General features: G+C 46.6%; 1 protein-coding gene across 1 annotated transcript in view; it reads left to right on the plus strand.

The window, feature by feature from the left end:
- LOC148474932 (capping protein, Arp2/3 and myosin-I linker protein 2-like) overlaps nt 1-15506 on the plus strand; it is a 970125-nt gene that overhangs the window by 102778 nt on the left and 851841 nt on the right. The window contains exon 9 of the mRNA XM_088457971.1: nt 5793-5902. Within this exon, the coding sequence (XP_088314097.1) occupies nt 5793-5902 (110 nt within the window). The remainder of the gene's footprint in view (nt 1-5792; nt 5903-15506) is intronic.

The following is a 15506-nucleotide window of genomic DNA, read 5'->3' on the forward strand; positions in this document are numbered from 1 at the left end:
GGAGCAGCAGGAAATTTCATAACGTCTAGTTTCATAGATAAATTTCAGATTCCTTGTTCATCTCTCAACCATGCCATCTACCTGACCACTATAGATGGATGCCCTCTAACTAACGGGATAGTCACCAAGGAGACTCAACCAGTATTGGTCTGAATTGGGGCACTTCATTCTGAGTCCTTAAAATTTCTGGTGATATCAGAGGCCTCTCATTGTTCTTGGTCTACCCTGGTTGCGTCAACATAATCCCAGGATTGATTGGAGTTCTATGCAGATTCTGTCATGGGTTATGGACTGTCAGAAATCCTGTCTTCCAAAAATTAGACCTGTAAGAAAGACAATTCCATTAGTTTCTTCTGCCATTCCCAAGGAATATCAGATGTTCGCCGAGGTGTTCTCTGAGCAGCAAACAAATATCTTACCTCCTCATAGGGAATGGGACTGTCCAATTGATTTGATACCTGATAAGATACCACCTTGTGGTCGTACCTATCCACTGTCCTTGCCTGAGACTCAAGCCATGACCGAGTACATCCGGGATAACCTGGCAAAGGGGTTCATATGCCCCTCTACTTCTCCTGCCGGAGCTGGGTTTTTCTTCGTTGGCAAGAAGGACGGTGGTCTAACACCATGTATCGATTATTGAGGCCTTAATGACATTACTGTAAAGAATTGATACCCTCTTCCCCTGATTACTGAGTTGTTTGATAGGGTCAAGGGCTCTGTAATTTTTTCTAAATTAGATCTGAGAGGGGATTACAACCTCACTCGTATCCGAGCTAGCGATGAATGGAAGACCGCTTTTAATACCAGAGATGGACATTTCGAATATTTAGTAATGCCTTTTGGATTGTGCAACGCCCCTGCTGTCTTTCAGAGTTTCATTAATGAGATTTTCCGGGATCTGTTATATGTTTCGGTTGTTGTCTATCGATGACATACTGATTTTTTCACCCTCTGTGGCTAAACATCAAGAACATGTTAAAGAAGTTTTGACCCGTTTGAGAGAAAACCACCTTTACTGCAAACTGGAGAAGTGTGTCTTTGGTGTGCCCAGTGTACCTTTTCTCGGCTACGTTATTTCTGGCTCCAGTTTGGAAATGGACCCCAAGAAGGTATAAGCAATTCTGGATTCGACACGACCTCAGACACTGAAAGCCATCCAGAGATTTTTGGGCTTTGCCAATTATTATAGACGCTTCATTAAGGGATTTTCTACATTGCTGGCTCCCATTACAGCCTTGACCCGCAAAGGTGCTAATCCTTCCCAATGGTCACCGGAGGCAGAGTCTGCCTTTCATCTTCTAAAACAGGCCTTTATCACAGCACCAGTTCTTCAACAACCAGATCTGGACAGGCCTTTTTTGTTGGAAGTAGACGCATCATCTGAAGCTGTGGGAGCAGTCTTGTCTCAATGTTATGAGGACAACCGAGTCCATCCTTGTGGGTTCTTTTCTAAAAAATTCTCACCTGCCGAAAGGAACTACGCCATAGGTGAGCAAGAGCTACTAGCTGTTAAGTTGGTGATGAAGGAATGGAGATATTTGCTAGAAGGTGCTAAGTTCCCTTTTACTGTATTTACGGACCATAGAAATCTTCTATTTCTCAAAAACCTTCAATGTGTGAGTCCTCGTTTAGCCCGCTGGGCAATATTCTTTGCCAGGTTTCAGTTCACCCTGACCTTCCGGTCTGGAGCACTTAATCAGAAGGCTGATGCCCTATTCAGATCTCTCCTCTGTGAAGATCAATCTGAAAATCAAAGCAATACCCCGTCTTGGAATCAAGAGTCTTCGCCGCACTACAGCTTCAACCTCCTACGGGAAAATCATTTGTGGCCCCGGAATTAAGGAAGCGGCTTCTCACTTGGGCACATTCCTCTCGCTTCGCAGGGCACTCAGGCACTCGGAAGACCTTGGAGTTCCTGAAAAGACACTATTGGTGGCCTTCTATGAAGGCAGATATAATGGAGTTCATCTCTTCCTGCTCCTCCTGTGCCCAGCATAAATCATCACGACAAGCTCCAGCTGGGGAATTGCTTCCACTACCTAGTCCATCACGTCCATGGACGCATCTCTCCATGGATTTCGTCACAGACCTGCCAGTCTCTCAAGGCTTCAACACTATCTGGGTTGTAATAGACCGATTCTCTAAGATGGTCCACTATATACCTTTGAAGAAGTTACCTTCTGCCGCTGACCTGGCACAGTTGTTTGTCCAACACATATTTCGTCTACATGGCCTTCCTGCTGAAATTGTCTCTGACCGTGGTGTGCAGTTTAATGCAAAATTCTGGACGGCTTTGTGTTCTGTTCTTCAAGTGAAGTTAAACTTTTCCACGGCCTACCATTCGCAAAGCAACGGCTCCACCGAGAGAGTTAATCAAGATCTAGAGACTTTCTTAAGAATTTTTATGTCATCTTCCCAGGACAATTGGGCTGTCTTGCTGCCATGGGCAGAGTTTGCACATAATGCTTCCTACCACTCGTCAACTAACTAAACACCATTTCAGGTTGTTTATGGCCTTCATCCTCGTGTTCCCGAATTCCAAAGCCTGCCTGTTTTTGATGTTCCAGCCGTGGAGGACATGGTGCGGAATTTTGCTGCCATCTGGACTCAAGTACGGTCTGATTTGTTGAAGGCATCCTCTCGCTATAAGACCCAGGCCGATAAGAAGCGTAGAATAGTTCCACGCATGCAAGTTGGAAACCAGGTCTGGTTGTCTACCCGGAACCTTCGTCTAAGAGTTCCTTCAATGAAATTTGCACCCCGCTTCATTGGTTTCTTCACCTTAACAGAAGTCATTAATCCAGTGGCCTACCGGTTACAGTTACCCCCATACCTAAAAATTCCTAATTCCTTCCATGTTTCCTTATTAAAGTCCCTGGTCCTGAATAAGTTCCATAATGCTCTACCTGCTTCTCCTCGAGTCCAGACGGAGAGAGGAGTTGAGTTCGAGGTCGCCCAGGTCTTGGACTCTCGTCTACGCAGAGGTCATCTACAGTACTTGCTGGACTGGAAAGGTTACGGTCCAGAGGAATGTTGCTGGACCGATGCTTGTGATGTCCACGCTCCCACGCTCATCAGGAGATTTCATTCTGCCCATCCGGAGAAGCCTGGTGAGTGTCTTGAGGCCACCCCAAAAGGGGGGGTACTGTTATGGCCAGGGTATTTCAGCATAGTGCTAGGCGGGTGTTACCTGTGAGGTTGTTGTGGCGCGGGCTGTCTGGTGGCGGAGCTGGTGTCTGGTGGGGGGCTTTGGCTGCGCGAGTTGTTGTGCGGGCCTGTTGTCACTCTGCGCTGGTAAGACCTAGCGGCATCTCCGTTTCGTTTGGCATGGGCGCCGTCATCTTGCCTTCTGGCCATGTGACGCGGCTGGCCAATCCTGGTGAGTCACATGTTCCCTCCGGCCAGTAACAGCACAGCATGGGGTATTTAGGAAGGGTCAGTGCCTTCCTTCTTTGCCAGTGCAACGTGTATCTCAGCCTAGCTGAGAGGGAGTTCTCTGTGCTTATCTTGTTCCTGTGAATTCGCTGTCTGCCAGTCTGCCTGTCAGCTCCTAGCTTCCGCTGGACTACCCCGCTTCCTCCATCACCCTTGCCCATACCTGAGTGCCTGAGCCTGCTGACATCCTGCTCATTTGCCTTAGTTCACTACCTGCATACCTGGCTTATTATTTCCTGCATCACTACCTGCATACCTGCTTGATTATTTTCAGTCTCACTACCTGCACACCTGGACAGCTCTAATTGTTTCTACTTGGACATTAACCCATTACTCCCACCACAGAACTCTTGTGCACGTTCATATATACCTGGACTTGTATTTACTGCCATATTTTATGTCTTCTCAAGCACTTATTAAAAAAACCTAGTTTTATTTTCAAACCCGGGTCCACAAACAACTCAGAACATAACACCTGCCATAGAGGAATATGAAATGTGAGACCCTGAAGAAACAGACACAGGAGATTTCTCTGGTGGAACTTGTAAATTAACTTGAAATGGTGCAGTATGAACAGAACAAATTTTTTTTATTAAACCAGAAAGTTCTTGCAGCTGTTGTCTCATGAGTTGCAGAACTATCTCATGAGCTTCCACTCGAGTAAATAACTCAAAAAACCCTTCCATATCCTCTAACCTGGCAGCTTGCATATTTTAGGCCTGCACAAACTGTCACGAAACTAGGAGTGATAATCGTAGCTGTGGAGTTAGAAGGCGAAGGTTTAGGATGAGGAAGGTATCGGAGGCGAAGAACCTGTATATACGTCTTCTTCCTCCACTAGCACCAGAAGTTGACAAGACCTGGTCAAAGGCATGGAGTGTAACCTATCGGGAGGTGTTCATCAGTGACCCCTCCAATCGGGATATGGGTTTTAGCTGCACCCGATAGGCAGGTCGCGGTCCTTTGGTCAAGCATCTGATGCTAATGGGGACAAATGGAAGAAAGTATATACAAGCTAGAGGACACAAGTGGACGTACTGTAATTGTAACGTGAGCTTAAGATGTGTAAATTTGCATCTGTGCATACAGTGCATACAGTGTATACAGAACTTTGCATTAGTATCCAAGAACAGAGAAGTCCCTTGTGCAGTGTCAGGTACTTCTTAATAATAGATCACTATATGGACCAGGACCATCCTTTTGAAAGTGTTAAAAGTGTTAGAAACTGCAGTACTTTTGTACTCACTACTAGTAAAAATAGTCATGTGGGAAAATAGTAGTAAAGTGCGTTACAAATCCAAACATTGTCTAAAACTGGGTACACACTAACAGATACAGTATATTGGCCGATCAATTGATTGGCCAATATATCTGCTGCCTGTAGGCCAGTGTGCACCCACGATATGTCTGTGAACTGCGTCGTTCACAGACATATCGCATTGGCTGTGCTGCACAGCCGATGGACAGATATGTCTGCAGACCGCCTGTACACACACAGCAGCAGCCATGGGGAGGGGGGCGGGACACGCCTCCGACCCGTCAGCTGGGTCCCGTCCCCCAGATGCCGGGACCCGGGGGCACAAGCAGATGATGGCCTTTCAGTGTGTATGAACGCCCATCATCTGCAGATATATCTGTCAGGTGTGTACCCACCATAAGGTGAACAGCAAAGTAATTATTTTCCTAGAAAATAGCATGGTACCAACTATCCTCTTATTGTAACTATGAATATGTGGACAAGTGGCACCAGTCAAACAAAAGACTACTGTGACAGCCCACTGGGTAAATGTATTGCCCTCAGCAGCAGTGCTAGTAACATCATCATCCTCCTCCTCATCATCCTGTCAGCATAGTATTGCACGCCAGTTTAGTCACAGGCAAGCTACTGTATGTATGCATCCCTGGCTTCAATAAGACACATACTGGTGTCAATCTGTTGGCTAAACTTAGGAATGTCATAGCAAAATGGCTAAAACTCTCCTGATTAGCTGCCTGTCCGCAAGCTCCAATTGGCTCGCCGACAGTTCCAGATTTAAAATGACCACAACACGGTGCCACTGTCTCTCCATCCATGGATATCTGCCGGTGTGCTAGCTGTAATCAGATGGTGTCCCGGCACCAAATCTTCCCGCGGGTAGCTCAGTGCTTAAAGTGCTGATATACCATACCGTTGTATAGTGCACACTTTGAGCACTAGTTATCTTATAATACTGGAATATGCTGAACAAATACTCAACAGTTACATTTTGTACTGTATACAAAATGTTTAACGAAGCCATCAGTGGAGTAACATTAATACAGCTGCCTTTTTATTACGGTCAATTGTGCATTATTTTCTTTTGTCTTTTTCTTAGGCATGAACAGTTTATTTCAAATTCTTGCATTTAAAGAAGCATTCAGCAATTCTCTTTGCCACCTCGACCTGTCTGGAAATCCTGGTATACTTGCAACAGAAGATTCCATTGTGAGTTAAAATGCTATATTTATATACTGTATCTACAATTAAGATCAATAAGCGTCAAAGTTAGAATTAGCCGTGATGTAGTGCCTGGTGCTATTCAATTACAGCCGGCGTTAGCCTGAAATAATCCTGCAGGCTGCACTTAACATGGATTTCTGTTCACCTCCTCCTGTTGCTCGAACAGAAATCCGCATTAAATTGAGCTTTCTGCCCTTATCACAGCCACCTCAAACGCATTAACCCATAGCTCCTGGTACTTATCCCCGAATCTGTGGATTAATGCACGTTAGCCTCAGATTTGCCACGCAAGGAAAGAGGCTTGTAATTAAATAGGTGCGGGCTTAAAAGTTCAAGGCTACAACCCTTTTCCTCATGAGGTTAGATATCGAGGCTAATTGGATCTTAGATTCATAATGTATCAATATTAGTCATGACATCTCTCCCATTACCCACTGAGGAAGCCGGAAGATGGCTCTGGCAGTGGGCGCAGCAGCTGATGAGAGTCTGTCAGGCTCTCATTGGCTACTAATCAAAACAAACACACAGCTGCCGGCGCCGGCGGCTGTGTGTTTGGCACTGTGTAGTGCTGACCGAACTCGGTCTGATCAGCATTACACGCGCAGTGCAGCTGTGTCACAGAGACACAGTGTGTCCGCGGCCCGCATGGTACGCAGCTGAGGCGCCCTCCACTATGTGGCGCCCTACTCAGCTGCGTACCATGCGTAATGGTAGAACTGGCCCTGTGTACTACCTGCCTTGAACTCAGATTATCTTTGGTTATTGTGGTTTGCCACCAGCATCTTCTTGACTTGTCTGCTTTGTTGAACGGGACACTATACCACTTTCCACTCTTGCCAGTGTCCTCCCTTCTCATCACCCATATTACTTTGCTTAACCAGGGGCCTGCAACCTGCGAGGACTCTGCAGCAGAGACACCTTGAGGTGTTCCTGTTGAAAATCTCACTCTCGCTAGACTCTGCACCCTTGACCTGAGTAGTGTTAAACTAGACTGGTTACCTTCTGAAACCTATATGCTTCTGAGCCTTGAAGCCCATATGATCACCTGGTTGTTGTTTTTTTTTAAACTTTGAATCTTCAAGCATTTGGTTCTGACTTTATTAATCTAGTTGTAACCCCACTTTACTCTATAGGGACACCAGGTTACTAACTCCATGTTGTATAATGTACCCACCCTTAACCTCCAGTTAAGTGGTACACATACTGTTAACAGTGCCTCCACCCAAGTTCTGTATCTATGGTAGATATGGGCCTACTTGGTAAAACCCACTTGACTGTTCTAAGTAATCTCAAAGTTAGATAGTGAGCTATTTAAAACTTGTAATGTGGCTGAGAATACTAAAGTGTGTAAAATGCAAACCACATGTTCCTCTCTCATCCATAGGGTTAGGTAAGTAATTACACAGTACAAGTTTTTCTTTATAAACAGATGTACCCACATACATCTATCCTCCGTGTGCTACAAGTCACGCCACACATAATGCGGGAGCTCAGTGTGACTCGGTAGCGCCAAGCCTCTTTTCATGCGTCTTTTTACCTTCAAATGTGTCGGATTCGCACAATGATGCACAAGCAGTTTCTGCTGACTAAAATGATATGCAGCAAGCCTATGTTCTCTGAGCGAGTGCGGGTGTATCTGCATGCGAAATGCTACATTACAGTGACAGCAGCTGTAACACTGTAACATAGTGTTTAGCATGCAGATACACCCCCAGAAGTATGCTGCTACGGGTAATCGCATGGTACAATGCGTGCGCACGTTTGTAGCCTGATCAGCAAGGATGTAAGAGGACTAGGGGTGAGCGGGTTCGGATTTCTGAAATCCGAACCCCCCCGAGCCCCCCCGATCCGAGTCCGATCCGAGTCAGGCTCGACTTTTCCCGCCTGACTCGGATCTGAAATCGAGGCAAAACGTCATCATCCCGCCTTCCGAGTCTCGCGGGTTTTGGAACCTATATAAGGTACCCGCGTCGGCGCCATTTTCTCACTCGGCTGTGGACAGTGAAGAGGGAGGGTGGGAGTTAGGGCTGGCTGGGCTGTGTAGTGTAGTGTAGTGTAGTGCTGCTGTTGTCCACTACTTCAAAGTCCATAGGGGCTGGCTGTGTTGTGCTGTGCTGCTGTTGTTAATAGGGGCTGTGTCCACTACTTCAAAGTCCATAGGGGCTGGCTGGACTGTGTTGTGCAGTCAGTTCTCCATAGGGGCTGTGTCCACTCCAAAGTCCTGTGCAGTGTCCCAGTCCTAAAGGGGTGCTGTAGTGTTGTCCAGGGGGTGCTCTGTCCATCAGGGGTGCTCCCCCCAAGTGCTAAAAAAATAATATATTTTCTGTGTTTGTGAATTGTGTGCGCAGTAGCCGCACGTGCATCAACAAAGTAGTGCCAAGCGTGCGCCTGTGTCATAAGTAAAGGGCCGGCTGGCTTGACCGTTAAAGGGTGCTGTAACCCCCAAAGTACACTCCAGTCCAAACCCCCAAAAAAATTATTTTCTGTGTTTGTGAATTGTGTGCGCAGTAGCCGCACGTGCATCAACAAAGTAGTGCCAAGCGTGCGCCTGTGTCATAAGTAAAGGGCCGGCTGGCTTGACCGTTAAAGGGTGCTGTAACCCCCAAAGTACTCTCCAGTCCAAACCAAAAAAAAAATTATTTTCTGTGTTTGTGAATTGTGTGCGCAGTAGCCGCACGTGCATCAACAAAATAGTGCCAAGCGTGCGCCTGTGTCATAAGTAAAGGGCCGGCTGGCTTGACCGTTAAAGGGTGCTGTAACCCCCAAAGTACACTCCAGTCCAAACCAAAAAAAAATTATTTTCTGTGTTTGTGAATTGTGTGCGCAGTAGCCGCACGTGCATCAACAAAGTAGTGCCAAGTGTGCGCCTGTGTCATAAGTAAAGGGCCGGCTGGCTTGACCGTTAAAGGGTGCTGTAACCCCCAAAGTACACTCCAGTCCAAACCAAATAAAAAAAATATTTTCTGTGTTTGTGAATTGTGTGCGCAGTAGCCGCACGTGCATCAACAAAGTAGTGCCAAGCGTGCGCCTGTGTCATAAGTAAAGGGCCGGCTGGCTTGACCGTTAAAGGGTGCTGTATCCCCAAAGTACACTCCAGTCCAAACCAAAAAAAAATTATTTTCTGTGTTTGTGAATTGTGTGCGCAGTAGCCGCACGTGCATCAACAATGTAGTGCCAAGCGTGCGCCTGTGTCATAAGTAAAGGGCCGGCTGGCTTGACCGTTAAAGGGTGCTGTAACCCCCAAAGTACACTCCAGTCCAAACCCCAAAAAAATTTATTTTCTGTGTTTGTGAATTGTGTGCGCAGTAGCCGCACGTGCATCAACAAAGTAGTGCCAAGCGTGCGCCTGTGTCATAAGTAAAGGGCCGGCTGGCTTGACCGTTAAAGGGTGCTGTAACCCCCAAAGTACTCTCCAGTCCAAACCAAAAAAAAAATTATTTTCTGTGTTTGTGAATTGTGTGCGCAGTAGCCGCACGTGCATCAACAAAGTAGTGCCAAGCGTGCGCCTGTGTCATAAGTAAAGGGCCGGCTGGCTTGACCGTTAAAGGGTGCTGTAACCCCCAAAGTACACTCCAGTCCAAACCCCCAAAAAAATTATTTTCTGTGTTTGTGAATTGTGTGCGCAGTAGCCGCACGTGCATCAACAAAGTAGTGCCAAGCGTGCGCCTGTGTCATAAGTAAAGGGCCGGCTGGCTTGACCGTTAAAGGGTGCTGTAACCCCCAAAGTACTCTCCAGTCCAAACCAAAAAAAAAATTATTTTCTGTGTTTGTGAATTGTGTGCGCAGTAGCCGCACGTGCATCAACAAAATAGTGCCAAGCGTGCGCCTGTGTCATAAGTAAAGGGCCGGCTGGCTTGACCGTTAAAGGGTGCTGTAACCCCCAAAGTACACTCCAGTCCAAACCAAAAAAAAATTATTTTCTGTGTTTGTGAATTGTGTGCGCAGTAGCCGCACGTGCATCAACAAAGTAGTGCCAAGTGTGCGCCTGTGTCATAAGTAAAGGGCCGGCTGGCTTGACCGTTAAAGGGTGCTGTAACCCCCAAAGTACACTCCAGTCCAAACCAAATAAAAAAAATATTTTCTGTGTTTGTGAATTGTGTGCGCAGTAGCCGCACGTGCATCAACAAAGTAGTGCCAAGCGTGCGCCTGTGTCATAAGTAAAGGGCCGGCTGGCTTGACCGTTAAAGGGTGCTGTATCCCCAAAGTACACTCCAGTCCAAACCAAAAAAAAATTATTTTCTGTGTTTGTGAATTGTGTGCGCAGTAGCCGCACGTGCATCAACAATGTAGTGCCAAGCGTGCGCCTGTGTCATAAGTAAAGGGCCGGCTGGCTTGACCGTTAAAGGGTGCTGTAACCCCCAAAGTACACTCCAGTCCAAACCCCAAAAAAATTTATTTTCTGTGTTTGTGAATTGTGTGCGCAGTAGCCGCACGTGCATCAACAAAGTAGTGCCAAGCGTGCGCCTGTGTCATAAGTAAAGGGCCGGCTGGCTTGACCGTTAAAGGGTGCTGTAACCCCCAAAGTACTCTCCAGTCCAAACCAAAAAAAAAATTATTTTCTGTGTTTGTGAATTGTGTGCGCAGTAGCCGCACGTGCATCAACAAATTAGTGCCAAGTGTGCGCCTGTGTCATAAGTAAAGGGCCGGCTGGCTTGACCGTTAAAGCGTTAAAGGGTGCTGTAACCCCCAAAGTACACTCCAGTCCAAACCAAATAAAAAAAATATTTTCTGTGTTTGTGAATTGTGTGCGCAGTAGCCGCACGTGCATCAACAAAGTAGTGCCAAGCGTGCGCCTGTGTCATAAGTAAAGGGCCGGCTGGCTTGACGGTTAAAGGGTGCTGTAACCCCCAAAGTACACTCCAGTCCAAACCAAAAAAAAATTATTTTCTGTGTTTGTGAATTGTGTGCGCAGTAGCCGCACGTGCATCAACAAAGTAGTGCCAAGCGTGCGCCTGTGTCATAAGTAAAGGGCCGGCTGGCTTGACTGTTAAAGGGTGCTGTAACCCCCAAAGTACACTCCAGTCCAAACCAAAAAAAAAATTATTTTCTGTGTTTGTGAATTGTGTGCGCAGTAGCCGCACGTGCATCAACAAAGTAGTGCCAAGCGTGCGCCTGTGTCATAAGTAAAGGGCCGGCTGGCTTGACCGTTAAAGGGTGCTGTAACCCCCAAAGTACACTCCAAACCAAAAAATATATATTTTCTGTGTTTGTGACTTGTGTGCGCAGTGGCTGCACGTGCATCAACAAAGGAGCAGCGCCAAGCGTGCGCCTGTGTCCCATAAGTAAAGAGCCGGCTGGCTCATTTCTTAAAGGGTGGTGTAACCCACAAAGTGCACTTCTCTCCAGCAAAAATAAAAAAATATTTTCTGTGTTTGTGTGCGCTTTAGCCGCACGTATATATCAATATAACATAAATGGAGGACCAAACTTTCTCCAATAAAAATAAAATAGGGAAAGATCAAGAACCACTTCCTCCTAGTGCTATTGCTGCTGCTCGGAGTTGTTCATCATCCCAGAGAGGAAGTAGGAACATCACTACTTTTACTAAACAATTGACTCTCCAACAGTCCCTAGCGATGAGGATGAAGTACGACAGCAGTCATCCTGAAGCAAAACGTATAACTGAGGCCTTGACTGCTATTTTGGTGTTAGACGTGCGTCCGGTATCCGCCATTAGTGCAGTGGGATTTAGACAATTGATGGAGGTAGTGTGTCCCCGGTTCCAAATCCCGTCTAGATTCCACCTGCATCCTCAAAGCAGCAGCGACAAGCGTGCGTCTGTCTGTTAAAGGGTGGTGACACCCTCAAAGTGTGCTACACAAACAATAAAAATATTGTTCTTTTTTTTCGGTCTTTGTGAAATGTGTGGGCTGTAGCCGCACCTTCATCCTTAAAGCAGCAGCGACAAGCGTGCGTCTGTCTGTTAAAGGGTGGTGACACCCTCAAAGTGTGCTACACAAACAATAAAAATATTGTTCTTTTTTTTTCTGTCTTTGTGAATTGTGTGGGTTGTAGCCGCACTTGCATCCTCAAAGCAGCAGCGGCAATCGTGCATCTGTCTGTTAAAGGGTGGTGTAACCCTCAAAGTGCGCCCCACAAACAATAAAAATATTCTTTTTTTTTTTCTGTCTTTGTGAATTGTGTGGGATGTAGCCGCACTTGCATCCTCAAAGCAGCAGCGACAAGCGTGCATCTGTCTGTTAAAGGATTACATCGGTGACAGCATCCAAGTAGGCATGTCAGACAGTCCGTACCTGTACTGGCAGGAAAAAGAAGCAATTTGGAGGTCCCTGTACAAACTGGCTCTATTTTACCTGAGTTGCCCCCCCTCCAGTGTGTACTCCGAAAGAGTGTTTAGTGCAGCCGGGAACCTTGTCAGCGAAAGGCGTAGGAGGTTGCTTCCACAAAATGTGGAGAAGATGATGTTCATAAAATGAATTATCAACTCTTCCAGGGAGACCAGCCTCCAGAACGTACAGAGGGACCTGTGGTTCCAGCGGGGACGAATTAATACTCTGTGAGGATGAGGATGTACACACTGAAGAGGGTGAGGAATCGGTGGATGAGGAGGATGAGGATGACATCTTGCCTCCGTAGAGCCAGTTTGTGCAGGGACAGATTAATTGCCAGCTTGTTTTGTGGGGGCCCAAACGAACCAATCATTTCAGCCACAGTTGTGTGGCAGACCCTGGCGCTGAAATGATTGGTTTGTTAAAGTGTGCATGTCCTGTTTATACAACATAAGGGTGGGTGGGAGGGCCCAAGGACAATTCCATCTTGCACCTCTTTTTTTTCTTTGCATTATGTACAGTTTGGGGCCTAGTTTTTCAAACTGCCATCCTGTCTGCCACTGCAGTTTCACGCCTAGATGGGTCACGTGTTTGTGCCGCCCACTCGTGTCGCTTAGCATAGTCATCCAGCTACCTCGGTGCAACCTTTTGGACATAAAAACACTATTGTGAGGTGTGAGGTGTTCAGAATAGACTGGAAATTAGTGGAAATTAAGGTTATTGAGGTTAATAATAGCATAGGAGCAGAAAAACTACAAATTCTGTGATTTTAGCTGTTTTTATGCTTTTTTTAAAAAAAATACAGATCCAAAACACAAAACCCAGAACCCAAAACACGGAAGGGTGGTTTTGACAAAACCAATCCAGATCCAAAACACGAAGAAAGATCCAGATCCAAAACCAAAACACAAAACACGAAAAGTGGCCGGTGCACACCCCTAAAGAGGACACATCTGTAATAATCATTACCAGTATATAAGGTCACTATTATAATAATTTACACATATCTTTAATCATACACTTAGGTCTATTTATTAAGCCTTGGATGGAGATAAAGTAAACGGAGATATCGACCCAACCAATCAGCTCCTAACTGTCATTTTTCAAACACAGCCTGTGACAGTTAGGAGCTGATTGGTTGGCACTTTATCTCCATTCACTTTATCACCATCCAGGGCTTAGTAAATTGACCCCTTAGTAACAGTCTGTTGTGAAGTGAAGACAGAGTCTGTAAATGTCTTTTAACAAACTAAACTTACTTTGTAGAGGAACCAATGAAATAAATAATACCAGTTATAATACTAGAACTACTGTTGTACTACTTCCATCGTTGCTTTAGGCCAGATGGCAAATTTAATAGAAGTACATTTAAATCCTTGTTTTGCTCTAGTGCTATAACAAGCCACGACGGCGACTTGTTACTCTCACGTGCCACAGATGTCGCTCCTTTGCTGCGACGCCACATCTTCTGGCCTCTGTCAGCTTGCAGGTCACCTCGGCCCTCAAGGCCGCACCTAGGCACCAGTGTCGCACGGCCACACCTCCGCACCAGGACCACACCTCGGCCAACAAGGTCACACCTCAGCTTTCAAAGCCACAAATTGGCTCTCAAAGCCACACGTCAGCTCTCAAAGCCACACCTCGGCCCTCAAGGCCGCATCTCGACACTTGTGCCATGTTTCGGCCCTCAAGGCCGCACCCCAGCTCTTAAAGTCGCATCTCGGGTATCAAAGCTGAACCTCGGCTCTCAAGTCTGCATCTTGACACTAGTGCTTCATCTCGGCCCTCAAAGCCGCACCTCGGTTCTCAAAGCCGCATTCTGCCATCAAAGCCGAACCATGGCCAATTAAGCCGCTCCTTGCCACCTGAGCCATCACCAGCCTCATAACACCTTGTGGTCTTCATATGCACCGTGTAAGCCCCCTCTGTCCCGAGTGTAAGACCAGACGGCCACCTAAGTACCAGCGAGCGTGATCAGCTCTAAAGGAAATAGCAGGTGGCTGTTATTGGCAGAAGACCTAGCCAGCGTGACTCTAGGGGTCAAATTTGTGGTACTTGAAAATGGGGGTCAGCATACTTAAAAGTTGCTAAAGTGAAGTTGAAAAAATCGTGAAAAATCCACCTTCCGCAAGCACCTGCAATCAAAAAAACACTTGGGGCATACTTGGGGCCCCCCGCAGAGTCAAGTTCACTAGTTTTTAACTTTGTCCCCCAACATTTTTTTTTTACGCCCCCAAATGCAAAGTAATTTTTTGGGGTGTTCTTAATTGTTTTTTTTTTATTTTTTTGACACACTTTACCTTTGGAGGACTGTCTGAAGTTTGCACGGGAGTTCCCGCAACGTTGCACCCCAAAACCCCAGTTCTGCACCTATTTCCGCCTCCCATTCACAGGCGAAACTCTTCCACCTATTACATTGCATTGGATTGGATCCCAGAGTGGGAGGCCGACTTCTGCAATTCCCCCAGTGCTGGTGCAATACCACCACGGATGCTTGGGTACGAGAAGTGATCTCTCAGGGGTATGCCCTTTCCTTTTGTCACAGACCCCCCCCACCAGTTCTTCTGCACAAGTCTTTCTCAGGACAAGACCAAGGCCTTGCAGATTCAGGGAGCCATAGAGTCCTTGCTGAAAGCAGGGGTCATTGTAACCGTTCCGCTTTCTCAATGCGGGACGGGTTTCTACTCTACTCTGTTTCTGATTCAGAAACCCAATGGGTCTCATCAGCCTATCCTCAACCTAAAGTCGCTGAACAAGTTCCTCAGAGTTCCCAAATTCAGGATGGAAACTTTGCGTTCCATCATTCTGGCTATGGCACCGGGAGATTATATGGTCTCCCTGGACATCCAGGACGCCTACCTCCATGTTCCTATAGCACCTTCACACCAGCCGTATCTGAGGTTTGCTATACGTCAGCATTACTTCCAATTTCAGGCTCTGCCCTTTGGCCTTTCCACGGCTCCAAGGGTGTTCACCAAACTTATGGCTGTCATGGCTGCCCATCTGTGGAGCCAAGGTATATGGCATCTGCTGTATCTGGACGACCTCCTATTGCTGGCAGGCTCTCCGAAGGTACTTGTACAACATCTGCACCTGACGATCGCTTGTCTGCAAGCACACGGGTGGCTGATAAACTGGAAAAAGTCCTCCCTGATTCCGTCATAAAGGATGGTTCATTGGGAGCCCTTCTGGATTCTCATCAGCAAAGGATCTTTCTGACTCCAGAAAAGATTTCCTCCCTACAACTATGAGTGTGCAGTTGCCTGAGGAGTTGCCAGGTGTCTGTTCACTCGGCAATG

This window comes from Taudactylus pleione, unplaced genomic scaffold (assembly GCF_031769625.1).
Source record: "Taudactylus pleione unplaced genomic scaffold, aTauple2 ptg000799l, whole genome shotgun sequence".
NCBI classification, from domain to species: domain Eukaryota; kingdom Metazoa; phylum Chordata; class Amphibia; order Anura; family Myobatrachidae; genus Taudactylus; species Taudactylus pleione.